At 34.5% G+C, this 23,411-nt stretch overlaps 1 protein-coding gene across 4 annotated transcripts in view; it reads left to right on the forward strand.

Annotated features, from left to right (window-relative positions):
• The window catches only part of LOC149939324 (ATP-binding cassette sub-family C member 3-like), an 82,460-nt gene extending 59,534 nt beyond the window's left edge, over positions 1–22,926 (forward strand). Inside the window, exons 16-26 of one of the 4 annotated variants that reach the window (XM_090178628.1) lie at positions 3,519–3,686; positions 4,350–4,561; positions 10,953–11,070; positions 11,714–12,253; positions 13,330–13,529; positions 16,389–16,515; positions 17,538–17,639; positions 19,682–19,828; positions 20,693–21,018; positions 21,926–22,120; positions 22,732–22,926. In XM_090178628.1, the coding sequence (XP_090034754.1) occupies positions 3,519–3,686; positions 4,350–4,561; positions 10,953–11,070; positions 11,714–12,253; positions 13,330–13,529; positions 16,389–16,515; positions 17,538–17,639; positions 19,682–19,828; positions 20,693–21,018; positions 21,926–22,120; positions 22,732–22,867 (2,271 nt within the window). In that variant the 3' untranslated portion in view covers positions 22,868–22,926. Of the gene's footprint in view, positions 1–3,518; positions 3,687–4,349; positions 4,562–10,952; positions 11,071–11,713; positions 12,254–13,329; positions 13,530–16,388; positions 16,516–17,537; positions 17,640–19,681; positions 19,829–20,692; positions 21,019–21,925; positions 22,121–22,731 lie in introns of those variants that run through there. The other 3 variants (XM_090178629.1, XM_090178631.1, XM_090178630.1) reach the window with 3 other exon arrangements.
• The last annotated feature ends 485 nt before the right edge of the window (positions 22,927–23,411 follow it).

Consider the following 23,411-nt stretch of genomic DNA (forward strand, 5'->3'; position numbering starts at 1 on the left):
GAAAACTGTTAAGAACTGTTCTTAAGAATGATTATTCGAAAAAATTAAATTTAGTTAAACAATAACGTTAATTTCTTAGCTTAAATTAATTGCACTACAAATAAAGTTCAGTTAAACGTCTTATAAGAGAGCGATAAAGATAGAATACACTTTTTAACGTCTGAAACCTCGATTCTAAAGCATCATTTACATTAATATTTATTACGGACAACGGTCGTTATTTCACAGTATTATTTCACATCCATATTTTCACTTATTTTTGAAGTTGTAAAGGCGATTTTTGAATGCTTCACTCTCGGGATCAGCGTGCCTTCATGAAGGCAATATTCTATGGTTCAGGTATTTGTTACGCCAATTTAGTAAGACAGTTATTTACAAGGCAATATCAAAACTGCAGACCTAGTCACTTGACTTTGCTTCGAGTATTTCACGATTACGTGAACAAAGGAAATGTTAACTTGATGCTTAGGGGACAAGGTCGTAACATTATTGACAATAAAAATACTTTTATTTCGTATTTCGTTGGGCACTCCCGTGCGAGCATCATACGTGCAAGTATTGACCTGGGTCTAGCAATGACTAATATCTGGAGCACTCTTCACCGTGACATTTTTCATACTTACTGAGCAACCCTCCACCAAGCGCTACATGACGCAGACATGGCACGGCACTTAGAGTTCTGCAACTGGATTATGGGTATGTCCGACGAATTCTCTGACTTTCATCGTCTCCTCTTGTTGTCTGATGAATTTTCATTTTCGAGGGTAGGGCCATTAAATCACCAAACCAACCACGTATGAAATGACGTTAACAGCAGAAATTTTAACTAAATGTTGGCAGGTCTGGTAGGCGATAGTCTTATTGATTTCATTATTTCTTCCAAATCACTTTAATGGCCAAAAAATATTTAGCCTTACTTCCAAACAAGCTAGTGAAGGAACTGGACGAGATTCTGTTGGCCGATTTCAAACGCCTATGGTTCCAGAACGATGGTGCACTAGCACATCAACTTCGAAATGTTGTCAATTATCAAAACGCCAGATTTCTAGATAAATGGATTTGAAGAAATCCTCCTTTAAGTTGGCCTCTACGTTTACATGACCTAACATCACGTGACGTTTTCCTTTGAGTCACCTAAAGGTGCACGAAAACCAGACATTTGTGGCAAGTGTGGAAGAATTACAACCACGAATTAAGAAAGCGTGCCGTCTAGTAACTCCAGACATGATCCAAAGAATAATTCGTTACATGTACATGATTTAATAATAATAATTTTTACGAGCAGAACATTATGCTTACAATTTTCTGATAAAATAGCTATTTCCTTCTGCCACCAACTATTTTCATTCAAGACCTCGTATCTTAGTGAAAAATTAGCCTGTTTGGACCAAACCAACGTCACTATAAGGTTTTCGAGTATGTTCTACAAGTTTCTTATTAAATATTTTAAACTAGCACATATAATTGGTTAAATTTTTAATCAAACCTTAATAGTTAATCCTGAATATTTAAGATTATTTTAGTAAATGGTTTTTGGTCAAAATTTCCGGATTGCTCAATTTCAAAACACCCTGTATAGCCCTAGAGGCGGAAGTGGGTTATACGCATTATCAAAAATCAAAAGGGCTATTCTTGAAATGTTTTAAAATTTTTGTTTTTTTATTTCTCGATTTTAAAGTGGTAAAAGAATTTTCCGCGACACTACTATCTAATTGGCACCCGGATCAACAGCCGCAATTACATATTCTTAATACTTATAACAAAAGATACTAATAAATAGTGCTAAAAGTCTGAGATCTAGAAACACAAGACTTATCGGGAACGTATTTTTTTTTCTTTGTCCTATGTAAATCAAAATCCCACAAATAGGTCTATAGAAGTAGGATGGAGGTGCAAATGATTGTTGGTGAACAGTTTGGAACTACTAAAGTTGTCTTACAGTTCTTTCAAACGGACTCTCTTGGAGCCTCGAATGGTCAAGTGACCTTATATGTTTTTTCAATAATTTACGATTTGTTTAATCATATTAAAATTGGGCACAGTTATAAGTATAACGGTTTCTAAATAAAAAACATTAAAATATTTTATAAATTTTACAATTCCCTACTTTCGTAATGAAATGTGAAAAAATAACCTTTAGATATCATGAGCAAGTAGGCTCAAGCCCCCTTGTCCCACTTGTTCCGGTGACCCTGTCAGTGGTTGATCTGCTTTCTTTATCATTACGGAAGTTTAAAGGGTTTTCGAAGTTCGTTAATTACATTTTATTCACTTTTTTCATCAAATTAATATCAATATTTTTATGTTTTTATTTTAAACACATGTTTTGAAAGCTATATTGCATTTGCTTTGAAAATTCTAACCCTACAGAAATATTAAGTGGAAATTTGTATTATAGCACGAGCTGTTCTATTTTTCTTAAAAATTGAGAAGATAGATTTGAACCTTATTTTCCTAAAAAAATGAGAAGATAGATTTGAACCTAATTTTTCTTAAAAGTTGAGAAAATAGATCTATGACTAATTTTTCTTAAAAATTGAGAAGACAGATCTGAACCTAATTTTTCTTAAAAATTGAGAAGATAGATCTAAACCTAATTGGTCTTAAAAGTTGAGAAGATAGATCTAAACCTAATTGGTCTTAAAAGTTGAGAAGATAGATCTTAACCTATTTACACTGCCGTATTTATTCAGAACGCGTCTTAATTTTCGATGATCTAACAGTGATCAAGGTTCAGGAAATAAAATGTAATAATAAATTATATATAATAACATATCTAACGTATTTACTCATAAGTATTCCTCTGTAAAACATTTTCATTGAAAAAAATTAGATGAGACCTTGTTTCACGCGGAACATACATAGAGCGGACCCAAAAATGCAAAAATGCTTATAATCCCTGCGCTATTGAAAAGGTTACCATGGAAATTAAATCATGTGATCGCGAGGCCTGAGCTAAACTTGACAAGGGCAAAGCCAGAAACGCGCGAGGAATTCACACGAACTTCCGTTTCCCATCAGTAAAGTTGATGACGCATATTTCGTCACGGAGTTATAAGTGACGTAATTTACGTCATATCCCTTGAACAGGGTTTCATTAACGAAAATGCTTTTATGGCATACTTATGAGTGATTATGTTACATATGATAATAATAATAAATTGGCTCGATTTCTAAAGCAATAAAGTGACCGATAATACATAAGCTGAACTCTATTTGAAGAAATTATTTTTAAACTGTCAAATACCGGAAAAAATCTTTATTGTAATTGTGTTAATCTTTGCACAGACGTCTGACGAACATATTTTAAAGAAGAAAAATTAAAATTAAAATAACTTTCAAACTTTATTAAACGAATATTAAAAATAATAATAAAGCAACTTAGTAATTACACCAAAGACTATAGAATAGATCCAATTATCTTGACAAAGGAGCTCTACAAATTTGATATCATGGATATGTCGTTTGCAGTAATTATTAATAGTGACTGAAGGTTACTGTTTAATTTTTCCTCTCAGGGCATAAACTTAAGCGGTGGTCAGAAGCAACGGGTCAGTTTGGCCAGAGCTGTTTATTTGGACAGAGACATTTACCTTCTGGACGATCCTCTGGGTGCAGTGGACGCTCATACTGGAAAGCACATCTTCAACCGACTGATTGGGCCAAACGGACTGCTGAAACACAAGGTGATCTACCTTGTTTCCAATGAAACATATTTTAGCTTTGAAGGGCGTCACAATAAATTTCGGATTCGCCGAAGTGCTTAGTAGAAATAGAGTAATTATTTTGTTTTCTTCACTTTTTGGTCACTTTGCTTATAAATGCTATTTTAAACGTCTTAATTTTATATTTCAATTTCAAATTCATATTTCAATTTCAAATTCTTATTTCAATTTCAAATTCCTATTTTAATTTCAAATTCGTGTTATTTGTGCAGTTGTTTGATCAAAAGTCGCTCGATGACTTAGGCCTAAGGTGGTGCCTTGGGTATTAGCCTAAATGATTATTATTATTATTTATTATTAAACTAAATGAGCGATATATGAAATTTACCAAAATTTTGAATTCCTTTACTCATACGATAAGGTCTAAGACTATTGTATAATCAACTATTGTTAAAACTAGTTAGATAACCCTTAATCTCCTTCAATTATAAATATACTTAAGTTTATAAAATCGACATTATCTTTTAGGACTATAGATTTTAGAAAAAACAATGGTTCTATTAGCCATTAAACAATCGATAGTTTGGGACTCTACAACTTGATATCTACTATTAGCCCTGGAGATAAATATTGCTAACAATAACCTTTTTCTAGGCCAAACAATGTATTTTCGCTTTGTTTTAGACTAGAATTTTGGTGACGCACGATGTTTCGATTCTTCGGAAGGTCGACATGATGTTCGTCATCAAAGACGGCACGATCTCTGAAATTGGAACGTATGAAAACATTTTATCCAAAGATAGCGATTTCAAGGATTTCCTCGCTGAATTCGCCAATGAAGAAAGCATTAATTTGGCCCAGACAGAAAAAGATCTACCCTTTTACACGCCAAAATGGTAAAGTTCAAATTGAATCCATCTTTAACGAAAATGATTAAAATTTTAACACCGTTTAATTGTGTTATCTAGGTGCTTTGAGTCTAGCAGCAGTAAGGTTAGAATGAGTTTGGCTATAGACTCCCAAGAACTTAAAAATAGTCACATGTTAATAATTGGGACCACATTAAATAATTATTTCCAAGAGAGCCCTAATTTTAAAAATGGCCATGTGAGTTAAAAATATACATGGTAAAAGTGACTAAAAGTTACAATGCCTAATAATAGCAAATACAAGTAAACATCATTAATACGCCCAAGCAAATAGTTTTTATTAAACTTCCTTAAATTTATTTTCAAAACTAAACTTTTATTATTTACATTTATGTAAGTAAAGCAAAACAAGTTGGCAAGGCAAAATATACCTTTCCTCGGAAGAGTTTTCCCTTGAGCGTATTAACTACTGGACACCGCACTCAACTTTTCCCCACTATATTCAGAGTGTCCTCCTAAAAACGTAATCTCGGTCCTATCCCGACTGCTAGAATATTGAAACGTGGAATTTATTTGAACAAAATGCTTTTAATTATACAGAAGAGGTTTATTTAAGTTGTATAACTTGGACGAAAAGTTCGAGTACGGAAGCTATAGCGTCGCGGCTGGACGTGAACGTTCGACGGCGTCAGGAATCTTTGAAGAAGGGGCTAATTAGACCATGGATTAACTAACTTAAGGATGTACCTCAGCCCATAGATCTCCACCCTGAGATCGCGTTTGCATTTTGTAACGCTTTCTTTCCTTGCTTCCCCCTTTTCTCCCCTCTCGTGACGTATGTTTTTGGACCATACAGAAGTTGATTTCAAGCGACATCTACTGAGAATATTTTGCGGGTGACTTGGTGTCAAGGACGTGTTTTGAATTTTTCCGTTACAGTATATTTTGAATTTAAAACAATAGATTGGTGAAGAATTTCTGACTTAAATATAATAAGTAAGTATATACTTTTTCAGTTATAATGCTTGTTTAATACCGTAATACACACCAACCTTATTTTCTAACCCACGAAAAATTTTAAAAAGCAGAATGAGGAGAAAATTTGTGTTTATAAAATGTGTGGGAGTGATACACGTATAGGAGCCATAAGCCTCATATGAAAGATATAACATTTTTCCCTTTCCCTAAACCAAAACGGAATTTTGAGAAATGCAAGAAGTGGATAGAGTGGTTTGGGAGAGACGGCTACCGTATGGAAATGGTTGGTGGTGATACGTATCTATGTTCCAAACATTTTGTTGGAGAAAATGGACCTATTTCCTGATCCTTTTCACAGTAAAACGGTACGTTTCGGTATACAATAATCTTATGGTCGTATTACATATACTCTCTCACATTATAGGCACTTGTATCGATATTACGCCCAATAAATATAAAAGATAATGAACAGTTCATTCAGGTTGATCCAGTGGTGGACTGGCCATAGAGTGATTCTGCCAAATGGCAGGTGGGCCCCACGGACCGTTCATGAAGTGGGCCTTTCAAACATGATAGCGTTATAGTTGTTAAAGCTGGGGCCCTTTGTCTTCTGGCAGCCCAAAATATTAGACCCAGTCCGCCACTGGGTTGAACGCCCAGAACCAAACAATAACAACGGACAGGTTTTTAATTCTGGTTGTGCATCATCTGAAGATAACCAATACACAAGGATCGTAAAAATGTTTGCCGCACTATAGACCAATACACTCTTGCTGAATCATCAGCAAGGCCTACATGTAGTTTGATTGAAAACTTGGAATTAACAACACCTGCCAACATAAGTGAAACTCCCGAAAGTGTGGAAGTAATTGAAAGTGTTACTGAGGAAACACCAAACTAAGCATTGTTAATTGTTATTCTAATTATTATTTTTGTATTTGATGTTTCCTAAGGATTACAATTTTCATAGCGCAGGGAAATTTAAAAAATATTTTTTTATAAATAAATGAAAAAATAAGTAATAATTAAACTCTTCTATTACAAATATCCCTGTGCTATAAAAATGGTTATAGTAGTAGCCTTTGTATAAATCAAAACGGTCTTCTATTTCTAATTGTAACCCGGCCACCTGTTTAAAGGCATTAAAAGTCACCAGATGACTTGGGCCTAAGGTGTTGTCTTAGGTATTAGCCTAACTGATTATTATTATTATTATATTTCCAATTCAATTATGATAAAACATTAATGTAACGTTTGCACCTCTAGGTTTTGGGTCATTCCAATAATTAAGCACCAGTATTTGAAACTTTTTCGTCACCTCTAGGGTGTTTTGTGACCAAGTTTGAAGATTCTTTAGAGGTGTTGAAGATATGAGATAAGAGACAAACCTCAACGGGGTGAGTCACGTGGACCACGTGAAGGATTTGTTGGGGTCCAGAAAAGTTATATATTTCCATTAATGCTTTTTGAAGGTGCTTTGTGCCGTTCGTAACACAATGCTAACGTTTTATTCCCGTTGAGGTTCATCCTTTAGTTAGTTATTCCATGAATAGACTCGGAGTCGGGCTCATTCTCTTTCCCCCGAGCAGCCACATTGACGGGAGCGCGAACCGAAGGGGACTTATACCGTAAAAATATGGTGGAAGCCCAGCCATTTGAACATTGAGACTTTTCCCGTAACCCTCAGCACTCGTTCCATCCCAAAAGTCAATAACCACTTGGAGAGTAGTTACCCAGTACATACGAAACACAAACACACATATCATTCAACAACATGAAACGAAGAAACACAAGACACAATACACACGAATTTACGTAATGAAACAGCATAGCTATGTACGAAAACCACAAAAAAATAGATACGTGGATTTAGCAATAAAAGCGTTTAAGAAAACGTTTTACCAAATTTCAAGTGTTTGTAATAATAATAATAGTAAAAATAATCAACTTTGCTAATTCCCAAGGCATTAAAAGCCATTAATTCAGGTGGCTGGGTTACAATGCGTAGGAGGGTGCTGGCAAACATTATATTGCTCCCTTCGAGAAAATTAGCCGCCATTTTTTAAAAGCGTGTTACTTCATAACTGTATAATTTCGTTTTTGTTATTTACCGGGATTGGGAGAGCTATTTGTTTAATTCTCTGACGCCGACTGAAAAAACGTCAGAGGGCCGTATTATTGCCTCGCTCCGTTAGGGCTACTAAGTTATTTAAGTAAAGACGAAGTAAAAGTGTAGAAATATCTTTATTAAAGGAAACCTCCCTTCATTAGCATGTATCTTTATATCTCTTCGCATTTTAAAGTTGTCACGGCGTTGCAAACATATGGAACTTCAATAGCAACTATTTCAATTTGGGGTGTGGGATTTTGAGTATTTTCTAGCGTAAGCCGAACCTTATTTCTAAGTTCCTTGGTACTATTTTTTGTTCCGAAAGTGTTTATTTCGACCTCAACTTCTCCAACAACGGGTAATCCCAACCGTTGGGACACGTCCAATCTGATAAAGCTATCATTCGCCCCAGTGTCAAGTAGGCACCTGATTTCCACCCCCTCAGCATCTATCCCTTCTTTGCCAACGGGCGCTCTAGCAACGGCAAGGGCTGTTTGTAGTAATACGGTTTTACCCTCTTCTTTTTCCGCCCTTGTACTAGCAATATTGACCGCGCTATTATTTCCCTTATCGTTATTGGGAGTTACTACCTTATTGATCTCGTTTTGTTCGCAAAGGGCGTAATGATGCCTTCTCTTACACTTCCGGCAGTTTTTAAATTTTGAATAGCAATTTTGAGCTTGATGCGATACCTTTAAGCAAATAAAACACCTGCGCTGATCCGTAAGTATTTGTCTCTTTTTATCTATTGTAGTTCTATCGCAGTCAAAGCTTTTGTGGGAGCGGTCTTGGCAGAACACGCAATATACATTGTTTCCTCTATTATGGGAATTATCGTTACGGGAATTAGAATTAGGTTGAGCGTAAGCCTTGAGCGCCGAGGACGAGTTTTGGGGGTATTTTAAAGGTTTTCTAACCTGATTTTCCGCTGAATTATTAGCGCTAAAATAATTAGTTACACTAGAGCCTAATAAGGTGGAAGTTTTTCGACTTTCAATTTCTTGTTTTATGAAATCTAATAGCGTGTCGACATTCCAATTGGCGTCTTTAACGTGTTTCCTACTGTACTCTAATCTTATTTCATCCGGGAGACATTTTAACAATGCTGGGCATAAAAAAGTCCCGTTAGCGATCGTATCTACGCCAAGCGACTTAAGATTCCTGATATTTAATTCGCAAGAGTCAAATAATCGCCTGAACGCCTTGTGATCGGTAACTTTCCTAACGGGCTCCATGTTGAGTAATTTACTCATGTGTGTATGTATTATAAGATCCCTGCGCCCAAATCTATTGTCTAGGATTTTTATCGCCTCGTCATAAGTTTCGTCCGACGCGTATAAACCCGCCAACGCGATCTTAGCGTCACCTTCCAAATATTAAAGTAAATAATTGAATTTCTCAATTTTTGGAAGACTCACGTTGTTGTGTATTGCTGCTTTAAATTGATTCCAGAAGCTGGTGAATTGCGTAATATCTCCGCTAAATTTCTGGAGAACGAGCTTAGGTAGCTTCGTCCTTGTGGTGTAGCCGGGCGTTGGCGTCAGCGGTGTTGTCAGCTGTGTTGTCAGTGGTATCGTTGCTAGTGGAGGGCCGGTTCTGCCTTGATTAAGTCCTCCTCCTGTAGTAGTGTAGTTGGACGAGCTGGTTGTTCCGATGATGTTCTGTATTCGGCGTTGAGCCTTCCTGATGACGAGCGCGATTTTTTCGCGGTAGTGTTCGTAGGCGTAGGTCGTGTCCTTCTCCCGATCATCATCGCTGTGGAGCTTCATATTTATTTTGAAGTCGTACTCGTTCAAGTCCTCGTCTTTTTGCTGTAGAATTAGGATAGCGTCATCCAGTTCCTGCTCCGTAGTCTGGGGCAGCGCTAGTAGGGCGTCAGTTGCTGTTATTTGTTTCGTAGTGAGGCTTCGGATGGCTTTGCGTGCTGATTTGAGGTTAGAAAGCTTCGCGTCGTTTTTCGCCTTCTCTGCTGCATCGGCTCCTGGAGCTAGCGGGTCCGGCATCTTAGCTTAGTTTACCGTTGTATGGGATGTTATTTTCCGTTGATTTATTCAGAAGGTCCCCGTATTAATGGGCCGCTTTTGGTCCTGTAGTATCGGATCTGTCCCCGTAGTATGGGACGGAAGTTTATCGTCATCTACTGTAAAGATCCTGTAGTATCGGATCTGGGTCCCCAGATTATGGGACTGATGTCTTATCGTAGATCTCCGTAGTATGGTATCTTTATTATTCCCGGGTTTCTTGCACCATGTAGAATTTCGTTTTTGTTATTCACCGGGATTGGGAGAGCTATTTGTTTAATTCTCTGACGCCGACTGAAAAAACGTCAGAGGGCCGTATTATTGCCTCGCTCCGTTAGGGCTACTAAGTTATTTAAGTAAAGACGAAGTAAAAGTGTAGAAATATCTTTATTAAAGGAAACCTCCTTCAACGTTCAAATCCAAGAGAGAGAGTACATGAGAAATCTGACCAAAACGGTCGTGCATTGAGTATTTATACCTTAAGAGGGGGGGTAACTTTTGGTGATGGAAGGTCGACTGAGAGGAAAGCTTTGGACGCCACGTCCCCGCAGTTGACCCCCGTCGTTTATAAAGGGTCGAGTAGGCCAAAGAATATAAAAGGGCAGGATATTGTTGGTGCTGGTGTAGTACATTTTGAAGAAAAGAAAGGGAAAATTTTGGTATATTGGGAAACATTCGTAGACCTAAAAATTAAACAGGGGGCATAAAATAAGGATACAATAAGAGTTTTCACTAGCTGGAATTTTAAGCAAAGGTTTTTACAATAACATAATACATTTTCGCGACTTAAATAGAATTTCTACTCACTTGGTAGAACCAATTTCAGTTCTAAAGAATACAATGTTAACCGCCTATAGTTTTAGAGATTTAGTAAACGAAAAAAAGAGAGTCGAATATTCAAACTATACTTGGGAAAACTCATTTGAAGAAAGTAACACTAAATGGCGGTTTCACCATTCTATTAGTTAGCCTCCGCTCGTTTATATTACTGTGTGCTATGTTATCTGTAACTCAAAAGACACAGCACTCCGATAAAACACTAACAGAGCAGTGAACAGAAAGTCGTTTTATTAAAAATATCAAACTGAAAGTCATAACTAAACCTGGTACTAATAAGGATACAAGTAAGCTTAAATTAAATAATTAAAATTAAAGAATTTCCATAATATCATTTATTCCTAAATTGGGCCAGTATCGAAATATAAATTCGTGGAAAGATAAATGAATGCACCTTTAACGTGGCACATAATCTAATTTAAATAACGGTTATGCTTAACACTATTTAGTTACAATACATATTTTTTCACAGGAAACAAAACCCTCGAAAGGATGAAATGAAAGCCGAGTTAAAACCGCCAACAGTAAGAGATCTCGAAACCGTAAATGGAAAAAAAATTATTGTGAAAGAGAAGAACATCTACAAATCTGTAAGCCAGTTTCCGATTATTATTGTGCATTTAAGAGATATAAAGTTTTTCATAAAAATTAAGCATGTCTTCTTAAAAAAATGTTTCTGGTTTATAAAGTTCTACGTTATACATGACCTAAAATGGCTAGACATAATTTCTGAAAATTATCTCTTGTTTTAATGTGAAATTAATTAGCTACATATCACATTAACGAAAATAAAATTGTAATATTATGGTCAGTCCGTTTAGTTTCTAAAATTTTTCAGTTCTTATGGAAGATTTAAATGCAAAGCTGACGGATTTAAAAATTTAAACTTTAAATTGAAATATTCAAAATTACCCTAATTCTAAAAACTCCAACTTTTATTTTTTGCTTTTTACAAAGTGAGAGATTGTTATCAGAATAACTCAATAAGAAGTAAAGTTAAATTCATTTTCGCCCTAGTCTTTTCAAAATCGCCGGGGTTAGCTTAAAATAATTAACAAACCCTTATGTATTAATATTTTAATCTACACATTAGTTAATCGTAGTTTTACTAGCAAAGAAACCAGAACAAAATCCATATTGAATCCTCAGACCCACGGTGACATGATAAGTTTAGTACCATAAAGAATGACCCAATGTAATTATATTACACAATTTAATAAGTGGTATTTTCAGGTTTTTCTTTCAGTTTTTCTGATGTGTGCTAAAATACTTGGATTCAGTTGGTGTTTTACAATTGTATCCAGTTTCGTTCTCTGTCAAGCAGTTTTTGTTGTTACAAATTATTGGTTGTTACTTTGGAGTGATGAGTCAGTAAACCCTTACAGTAATGCAACCAATGTCCAGTCGCAATCCGAAACTAATAAGAGAGTAATTTGGTTCGCCGGCTTCACCGTTTTGCATATAGGGCTGATGTTACTCGCCTTTGGACTCTTAGTTGTAGGAATGTTAAAGGCTTCTATCAAAACTCATTCCACTATGTTAGTGAATGTGTTGCGATCTCCTTTGTTATTTTTCGACACGACACCCGTTGGACGGATTATTAATCGATTCTCAAAAGACATGCAAGAAGTGGATCAACTTATTATTTATTACCTTATTGCCTTCCTGTTCAACACAACGAAATTGCTTACTTTAGCAATTGCGATAATTTTTGAAGTACCGTTATTTCTTTTGGCTATCACAGTTACATCGATTCCCTTTTTCATAGTTTTGGTAAGTGTTCGATTATTTTTAAATCAATAAAAATACTTTGAATTTAAGAACACCTCTTCATTTATTCGAACTTTTTTTAACACGAATATCAACCCAAATCTGAAGTCTTTTAATTTGAAAGAATGGTATTGAAATTACGTTTGCTTATTCAATTTGTACCAAGCTTGAAAAATGATCTGGTAAATCGATGTAATGAATTTTTGGTAAGCTTATAATTTCATTTAAAACATTAATAAAAAAACTTTTACTAAAAGTTCGTTACTGTTAAAGAGATAAAAATTAGCCAATAATTATATAGAACAAAATACTGATATTCCGATATTTAAAAGCTGTCCATAATTGGCCAAATAAAAAAAGATTACTTTTTCGAGCAAAATAAAACATCCTGTATGTAAGGCAGACAAAGATGTGTTATTCGAGAAAGGACTGTTGACTGTTGATGTTAACGTCACTACATTTTGAAGACATAAAAGAAATAGAATCAAGTTAACAACAACAATAACTAATCCTCGGAGTTTTTATTTAGATTCAGCCTTGCTAGTTCGTAATTGTATTAGTTTTAGTTTTGAATATTGCAAAAAAGATAGAAAAGGTCTTGTTTATTCCATTCGAAACCTTAACAATTCGCTTTTGCAAAACTATCACTTATAGGAGATATTTTTCTTACTTCATTAAATTTTTATGGCAAATCTAAGTATTCGATAAATTACATATTATAAATCACTTAAAGAGCGCTTTCCTCCAGTTCAGTTTTAGAAATGGATTACCCAGAAAATAAGCGCTTTCTACATTTGAAGTAATCAAATACAAGACCGTAAATAAACATTCGTTTTTTAACAAATTTTTCTTAAAAGTATCAAACATCTACCTAATTTTCCGGACAAATATTAATCAAATGAATCTTGAAATTTCCAAAATATCAAACATAACAAATATAGAAATTTTTTAGGTTATTTCCCTATCATCAATGAATCAGTTTGAAATTTTCCTCATAACATTAAGAATTCCCTTTAAAGTCAGAAATATTTTCTGGGCTATATGAAATCGTTGAGTATAATATTTAAATATTGTTACAGAGATTTTATTTGCGAACTAATCGTCAACTGAAAAGTCTGGCCGCGACTTCAACTTCTCCTTTGTTCACGCATTTCTCTGACTCTCTGAGTGGATCCACCCTCATTCGGTCCTTAGGAGCGACGGATATTTTTACGCAAACAGCGTTCGCACTTATTAACAAGAGTGAATCTGTTAACTACCATTTGCAACACGCGTCGCGGTAAGTTTTAAAAGTAAAAATGTACCAAATTAAACTGATCTATCTCTAGCTGAAATTGAAACTTTAATTAAGTTAAACCATGATTTTGAGAAATCTTTAAAATAAGTAAAACATTGATACGTCAACAGATAAAAATTTATTCCACAAAAACAGATTAAAACAAGACGGTCAAGCCCGTAATACTACCACTCCTCGGAGGGGAGTTAGTTCATTGCCCACGCGTCATCTCACAGTACTTTAACTACGCTTAATCAAAACCGTTTTAAAGGCAAATAAGAAAACGGGCCGAAAATTTAATAATTTAATATGTTTTATATATTTCTCTAATATATTTCAAAATTATGAGATATTAATCCCGTTGCTGCTACATCGAAAATGTATTTGGTTCTAGGTTGTTAAGGGTGAAAAGAAAGAAAACAACACAAAATAGTTTATTGTTCTTTAGACCAGGTTTTCACAACGACTTAAATTTTATCAAATACTTACTTAAACAATTATTAATTATCACAGCGATAACGTAAAATTATTTAGAAATTACATAATTCTAAAGGTTTTACCTCTTTAGTAATGAAGGTGAACGAGAATAGAGTTGGTCTGGATCAATGCAAATAAAACATCGTACACAAATTTTCACACATTATCAACACTTTCAGTACAGTACAAACGTGCGAAAAACCACTTTAAGGGGAAAAAACCAACAAATAGTATTAAAGGTCTTTAAAAATGAGATATATACGAAAACAAATGTTAGCGAAATTTTAAATTATAAGTGGAAGCTTTTAACAAAATTACGTCGATTCACCACGACAACTAAACGAAGCATGTACAAGTCAATCCAAATACGAAAATTTTATATATTATAAACTATTTATACTTTCGGTAAAATTAAACCACAAAAATAACCAATAGAAAAATAAAAAATAATATTCAACCAAGAAACAAGTTAATCCAAATACCGAAAGTTGACAATATTATGAGAAAGGAAAATCGAAAAACACCTTACCCTTAGCAATACACGGCTTACAACGTACAATAAATGACCGTAGACGGAATAGTTAGGGCTCTCTATAAATAAAAACAAACAAACCCAATTGATGAACTGCATTAAACATCTTAATCCGTCAAGAAAACGTTTAACATAATTTACGCAGTAGTGACGACCAGTTAAAAACCAGACCAATATACATGTAATAGCCCGATGTATACAACTCGAAATTTACTTCATAAATGAAGCATTACTCTGGAAAAATAAATACGCTTAACACACAAAAGTTCAAAATATACGACTTAAAAAAACAAGAAAGAACCAAATCGAACAAAGTGAAATTAAAAACAACTCGTTATCTCGTTCGATAAATAAATGAAAAAAAAACCACTCAAACGAAAGTATCGTAAAACCCTACTTTTGCTCAACCCAGTGAAGTACGTGATAATTAATAAAATACATTAACGAAAACTTGAGTTTATATTAATTCATATTTTTTATTAATTTATAATAAATACGACAAAAACACAAGAAGCAATGGCTCACGTTTCGATTCCAGAGTCCCGAACCGCAGAATATTTATTATTAAAAATAAAATAAATTGTCTTTAATTTTACATAAAAGTTTTCCTTTAAAGTTTCCTTAAAAATCCTCTAAACGTTTTTTTATTACAAAAGACGATAAAAATTAATTGATTTTTTAATTGTAATGAAATTTATAAATGTTAACAACATTATAGCAATGTTTGACATAAATTAGTTTATAATAGCCAAAGTTGATTTAAAAAAAATTGTGTTATGCGTTTCATTTGTTCTGTGGTAAAGCATTCTCTTGCAACGCAGAACAGCCCGGGTTCGAAACCTGGGTGGCGCATTCGTTATTAATCAACAGAGAAGACGCTACATTAGAATATATTCGATGAAATAATTTAAATGAAACACGAAATTTCGTTCTATATTAATTAAAACCGAAATTTAATCATCTGTTAATTTGTAATAAACGCTTCCGATAAAGCTGAAGGTCTAATTTTCGATGAAGCGTAATAAGTGTCGTTGGTTTTTTGGTAGAACGTCCGAACGGCATACAGTGGGTCTCGGGTTCAAATCCCGCCCAATGAGATCGCAAATTGATACTAAGACGAATACCGTAAACAATTGGTGGGGACCCTGCCTACCTTTAAACTGCAAAAACGGTTTTTACCTCTCCGATGGCACTTTGTACCCTAGGAGGGGTTATACAACCAGCGTGTCTGTCTGTCTGTGGGTGGGTGGGTCTGTCTGTCAGGCCTGCGAACGCGTTCGCATTTTCGAGGCAATGGGTAAACACTACGTACGCAGTTTCTTAGAATCAGGGAAAAGGTTTTTCTAAAAGCATCCTCTTTTTGTCATTGGGTGTAGCATAATTTTTTAATCGGCTGGGATTCGAACCCGAGCCCTCTTGAACGACAGGTGAGCGTTCTACCGCAAAACCACGAATACAATTACGCTTCACTGAAAATTAAAAACTCTTTCGAGGAGAGGTATATTTTGGCTTGCCAACTTGTTCGACTTGGCCCCGGTAACGCGTTCGCAGCCCACAGACAGACACGATGATTGTATAACCCCTCCTAGGGGACATAGTCCCCTCAGAGAGGTAAAAATACTAAATTTCTCAGTTTTACGCTTTTCATGATGTTCGTATTTTGCTTAAAGGGATATTTTACGTTAGAAAACTTGAAACGGAATTTGAAAAAATTCCGGAATTATCAAAATTTATATTTTTGGTAAAATTATTATTTATTAATATACAAAATGTGATACCCGTTGGCCATTGTAATCCCGAACGAAAAAAAAACGAGAAATAAAGTTTTATATGAATGCGTTTCTTTTTAACAGGTGGCTGTCAGTGAGAATGGTTGTTCTCGGAATAGTAATTCAATTAGTCGCTACACTCTGCGCAGTGTTTGCCAAAGGTTCACTTTCTCCAGGTTCCTTTGGATATATTTTGTTCACTACTACTGTGGTAAGAAACTGAACTATTAAACATTTACACGGTATTCATTGGCCAATTTGAACCATTTAATTAAATCTTAAAACAATTGCAAAAGTTCACCAATTTAAGATTAAAGGTTGATATTATCAAGTATATCTTCTCAAAAATCACACTATATTTAGATTAGACACTTCTTCCATAATAGAGCCTCTTATTCCACCGAAAAATGATCAGCTTAAAGTTATTAACACAAAAGTGTTTCACTCTTGTCTTAAGTGTTCGCAAAAATAGCGCCCCCTTATGCGGATAATTTCAACTTTGAAATTCAGGAAATCTCTCTTTTGTCAAATTCCTATCCTCAATATTAATGAGACCTATTTTGATGTTAAATCTTAATTTCAACTTAAGAGCCACTTGAGATTTTGAAATTAAATGTTTTATAGCTGTTTATTTAAAATCAAATTAAAATTTCACCGGCATATTGTAGAATTTAGAAGAAAGAAAGAATTACGTGAAATGTTTTATATCATAAGAGAGATGGCGTCATGGGGTCCTGTGTTTAGGATTAATTCCCACAAAACCTGAAGAAAGGCCAAATATTCATGAGAAGCGAAACCTAATAGATGAAGAAACACAAATTGGCTGCCAGTTGTTCCCGACATGGCAAATTAGGATTTCTTATCTATCAAAACTATTAGGAATAGTGTAAAGATAACCCTTGACGGGGTCTATTTTGTGGGCCATTTTTCATCACTGATCGATTTTCATCATGGATAATGAAACCTTTAATCTTTATCAATTTTTAACCCTGTTTAAATTTTTAATGATCAACGACAACCTTTCTATTTAATTACTGTTGTCTCAATCTCGTCAGAACAAAATAAAACGAAATTTTTGATAAATAAATTAAAATAAATGTTGTCAGAATAATATTGTAGATACGCTGATTTTAAAATATCACATTTAATATTAATTATTTTTACTTACCTTAAATTGTCCGGATACTAGTAATTGTATTTTGTCAATACTAAGTGTATATTGTTTTCTCTTAGATAGTGTTTTCTATTCCTTATGTGCTCATTACTATACCTGTATTGGATTCTTCATTTGTTTCACTTGAAAGAATATTTGAATATTCCCAATTAAAACCAGAAGTAAAACCAAATTTTATCACTTTGTTTATTATTTGGTGGAAAAGATCTAGGAAAACCTGCGTTTGGTTGCCTTACATAAGCCTCTCATGAACAGGCACTTTTGAACTAACGCCATGAACAATGATAGTAAAGCACCCATTGAATCACTGATTTACCAGGTTCTGCTAGATCGTCCACATGTTTCTAATGATTTGTGTCCGTATGCGCAGTTCCCATTTGCCCAGTTCCCATTTGCGCACTTTCTCATTGGCGCTTTTCCTATTTGCGCAGTGGCCATTTGCAAGGCTGTGAATTTGCGCAGTTTCTCGATAGCGCAGTTTATCATTTGCGCCAATTTTCCCGTTTCCGCAGTTCTCCGTTTCCGCAGCTTAATCATTTGCTCAGCTCACCGTTTGCGCAGATTATTATTAGCGCAGTTTTTCCCCATTAGCGCTGCTTCTCATAACGTGTAAATTGTATATTAAGCCATGACGTTAATATTGCGGATTAAGCTAGTTTTCTTTGAAAAATGATTGTTTGTGGTTTTTTTTAATAACCTTGTTTAGCATCCACCTGAACTGCTAGCGTACGATTAATGTCCTGTCGCGCTGTAAATAACAATTATTTTAATGTTTTCCTCAGGTGAAATATCGTTCGTCAAATTACTATATTGGGAATATATTTCCATTCAAACAGCGAATCGTATAGCTTCTCGGCCGTTCGACTAGGAGGAAAATATTATCTGCTTAGCTCCGACCTGCGGCATCCATCTTACCTTACCTAGTCTAAGCTTGCGGTGGCCACCTTACCTAACCCAACCTAACCGAACCTAAACTCAACCGGAACTTTACCCTGTACTACGCTTGAAATGTGAGATAATCTTTAGTATCATACGCTATGTATTGGCGCCTGACGGCGCCGGGCACTCACTTCCTTTGAGCGCTGGAGGCGCATGGTGCGACCGCAACCACATTCTTGCCGTCTATAACACGACCTAGAGAAAAGTACCTAGCCAAAACGAAAAAAGTATTGTCCACCTTCATATTAACCTAACATAAACAAACTTATCGTAACCAAGTGAAAAGTCTGGGCCTTTAAAAGAATCGAAAAATCGTCTGCCTTCTAACGTCACTACCGCCAAATATTACTAGTTTACGTTAAACCTGGTGGCATATATGTGAAATTCGTGGTTTCCCCATAAAGTTAAAATAAATACTCCCTTTAAAGCACGACCATATATTTTCCCAATGGCTCCCATCTAACTTGACGTCGGAAAAGTCGATTAACATATGACCAATACTGGGGTTGCCAATCACATATAATGACATTAAAAAAAGTGAAGATAAAAGTTGAAGTAACATAAGTCATAAATGAACCAAAATATTCTTTTCCCTGAGAAATACGAAATTTCATTTAAGTACGCGCATTTTAATCATAGATCCCACTTAGATTGCTAAATTTTAAACCTGAATATAAGCTTAACCTCTCCAAAATACAGCTGAATAAGATCTTTTGCAACTGTTACCAGCTGTATTTTTTCCTTCGAACCGAGAAACTTATTCACAGCTTAACAAATACTTCTATTTCTCCTTAGCCGAAACGCCATAAAAGTCGATTTGCTGTATGACTGAACATATATACCCTAGAGAATAGTTAAACGGACCATTTTTAACCGTAGAAAAACCTGAAAATTATTGGTTTTTACAGCACGACCGAACTTAAAAAATACACTAGCAGTTCAGCTGGATGCTATACAAAGATATGACAAAAAAAAACGACACGAAATACTTTTTTCCTAAGAAAAATGCTTATATATATTATTTAAGTTCTGAGAAAACCGCGCAAACCGAAAACCGTGCAAATGGAAAATATCTACGAAAGTGGAAAACTGCGCTTATATAAAATGTGAAAATGAAAAACCAGCCAATGGAAAATCGCATCCGCATATGTGCTAATGGGAACTGCGCAAATGAGAACTGCGCAATTAGACCATTACATATTTGTAGCTATGAAAAAATCAAAAATTTTATGAAGTAGAAATTTACATAGTTTTTCATGTGCAGGCAGAGTGGGATAGGCCGGAATCTCTTTTAGATGAATCTTGGCCGCAAAACGGGAAAATCGTTTTTTGGAACTACTCTACTCGCTATAGAAAGGAGCTGGATTTGGTTTTAAAGAATGTATCGTTCGTTATCAATCCGAGGGATAAGGTTATAAAATATTTATAATTTTATTGATATTACGCCTAATTGTTAACAGAGTTCCTTCTCATACTTGGGTGAAAACTTTTCACTTTTGGACTGTCATAATTTTGGCCAAATAGTTTTTTTTTTAAGTTTTATCGCGTAGCAAGAATGTATTTATTTATAATCAGGGAGAATGAATAAATCGAGACTATCCACGGACACGTTGAGGCCCTAACGCCATGACTGAGGAGAGGGCGGGGGATAAAAAAGAAGGCGGTATTATTTTTTGCGTAACTTTCTCCAGCTTTTTAAGGCAATCGCGTCGGAAAACGATATTTTTAAGGAACCAATGTGATTGCAGTATTATTTGAATTGTTTTAAGCGGAGGAGCATACCGGGGGCCCCAACGGGTGGAATTGGAGAAACGCTTAAAATTATCTAGACATAATAATTCTCCCTGAGAATAATTAAATACATTCTTGATAAAAGTAATAATTCAAAAACCATTCGATGAAGTATTGAATTCCTAAATACTTTTCAGTGCACTAAACAAATTAGGAAAAGGAGTGAAGTTTACAGAAAGCCTTTTTATGCATATATTTAGATTTACAGCAAGATTTATTAAAACCGTTATAACTACTTAAAGAATAAAAGGTTATCATCGTTAGTTTGATAAAAATATTTCATACGATATTTTAATTGGCATTAATATTTTTATCGGCCTGATTATAAAAGCTCTTTTCAAAAGTAGGCTATAGGATTAATTTTGAACGAACAACTTAAAAAGGAATATATAAACACATTTTTTCCTTACGTATCCTTAGTTTGTAACGTCATACATTAAATAAGTTCATAGTTTTAATTAAGTAACACACATTGTTACGTTAGGTTGGAGTAGTTGGAAGAACTGGCGCTGGCAAATCTTCCCTGGCTTTAGCCTTGTTCCGCATGATTGAGCCCGTGAGCGGAGAGATTCTCATCGACGGCAGGAACGTCCTGGAGCTGGGCCTTCACGACCTTCGCTCCCGGATCAGCATCATTCCTCAGGACCCGGTTCTCTTCTGCGGCACTCTGCGTTTGAACTTGGACCCCTTCGAGAAACACAGCGACGGAGAAGTTTGGAAAGCCTTGGAACAATCCCACTTGAAGTATTTTGTCAAGGATTTCGACAAAGGATTGCTACACGATATCGAGGAAGGCGGAAAAAATTTGAGGTTTGTAAAGAGATAAAAATTATCATCAGATTCTGGTGTTTTAACATTAGAATTTGGTTTCTCTGATTTCTCAGGGATCTTAAAATTATTTTAAAATTAGCGATTTATTTTCGATACTATTGAAGACGAAAATTTTCCCAACTAAATAGAAATAACCTTTATTTCTAAAACACAGAATTTTATATAAGTATTTCGTTGTATGGCACATAAATACTTTTTGAGAATTCGGATCTGTGAAGCATAACCTGAAGTTAAGGATATGACACTGTAAAAGCATTGGTCTTTATCTGCTTGAAATTTATTTGAAATGTATTGTTTCCAATATTATGCATTTACGTTTCGAGAAAAAATATTTTACAAAGCCACTTTCTAAAAATTCTTTTTTGAAACAAGATTAAATTTTATAATGTTATAGAACTTTAACATTTCTAAGAAACCATATACATTTAGATTGAATTGAAATATGTAAAGTAAGTGAAATAAAAAAACGAATAATTCGAGCAGGTTTTTTACTGAGTTATAAGTTATAGAGTATATTAGTGTATTTTTCTTTATTTAAATTCCATAAAACGCTTTGTATTTTATAGGACGAATTATTTTGGGTTACGCAAATAATTTCGATTGGTTCAAACTTAAATTTGACTTAAATATATTAAATTGTAAATGAAGTTAAAATTAACTACAAATAAGAATGGTTTATCACGTTTATGTAAGAAATCTTCCAAACGCCCATTTTCAAAAACGCTGCAGGCTGGGCAAAATAATTTGAATTGTATTTCATATTTAAAGTTATTTTATTTTTTCCACGCTTTCATGTCAGCTTGCTTTTTGGCTGTTTTTTTTTTCACAACGCCATCTAGGGCGTTTAACAATTGACCCTTTGGATGATGGTTTATATTGTATTTAGTGTTGGTCAGCGTCAATTGGTTTGCTTGGCCAGGGCTCTGCTGAGGAAAGCGAAAATCTTAGTTCTGGACGAGGCTACAGCTTCTGTGGATTTGGAAACTGACGAACTTATTCAGACTACCATCAGGAGAGAATTCGCTTCTTGTACCATCTTGACAATTGCTCATCGCATTAACACCATTATGGATTACGACAGGTAAAATGGTTCATCGCCAAAGGTTGAAATTTGGAGCAAGGCTATATTAGTATATCCAAGATTTTACAACCAGATGAAGTCTTACGTGAAATAATGTAAGAAGCGTTAAGTGCTATATAAGTTCTCAATAGACTACCTTTACCGACAATGAAACCATAAAGCTGAACGTGGTTTTGACAATGTCTTGTACTTCCACTTGTTTCTAGGTTCCCAATGATTATAATAGAAATTTCTAATTTACAATTTACACACGGATTAAAAACCTTAAACCGTGATTAAAAACGGTTAACGGATATTTTAATTTAAAAGTTTCCGATTTTAGAATAAGGTTCCGAGTAGGGTGTTTTACAAATATTTTAGTTAATGTTATTACATACCTCAAAGACTTAAAAAGTTTTTAATTCAATTCTTTTAAAAAAAATTGATTACAAAATAAAAATGTGTTGAGGAAAAAGTAGAATCCGAAAACATTTAATCGAATAAATACATTTTTAAATAAAATTTAAAAAATGAAGAGGTTATAAAACTTGATCTTTGTTTATCAGGAAATGTCATGCACCTGCAAAACCACAGTTAAATATTTAAGATTGTTTTTGGTTTTTTCTGTTTAGAGTTCTCGTGTTCGATCAAGGGTCTGTTGCTGAATTTGACAAACCAGAAATTCTCATCCAAGATTCGTCTTCGCTTTTTCACGAACTAGCCAGAGAAGCTGAACTCATTAGCCATCAGATTACCGAAGAGAAATAATTGAAGAACTTGTAGTTAAATTTTAAATAAAATGAATTTATATAATTGTAGAGCTTAAACATGAGACTCCATTTTGTTTTAACGAATAGGTCAGATAAACGCAAAATCTTTTAAACGTCGACACGACCACTCGATGTTAAGGATATCAGAAATCAGCGGGTAAAACAGAGAGGCTAACCACTTCCTCAAATAATGTACACCGATTTCAGCGAGTACAGCCTTTGGTAGTGCTAAATCGGTAATCGATCTTGAAATAACTTTAGTTAAGTCAAAGCTTCGGGTTTGTACACCGATAACCGATAGTGGTCAGCCCTTCGCTTAAAACGCTGAACGTTTTCGAAAATAGCAGACCAATAATTTTACATTTTAAATAACCATATGGGGGAGACCAATAAATTTCATTATTTAAGGGACTTGATAATTATTAATTATCCATAAAAATTACAATTTTTAATATTTATCCCAATTTAATTCACGTTTTAAATTATTTAAAAAAAAATTAAAAAAAACACCAAGTTTAAAAGTTCATATCAAACTTGTATTA

This window comes from Leiobunum rupestre, chromosome 6 (genome assembly GCF_980474605.1).
Source record: "Leiobunum rupestre chromosome 6, qqLeiRupe1.1.hap1, whole genome shotgun sequence".
Taxonomy (NCBI): Eukaryota; Metazoa; Arthropoda; class Arachnida; order Opiliones; family Sclerosomatidae; genus Leiobunum; species Leiobunum rupestre.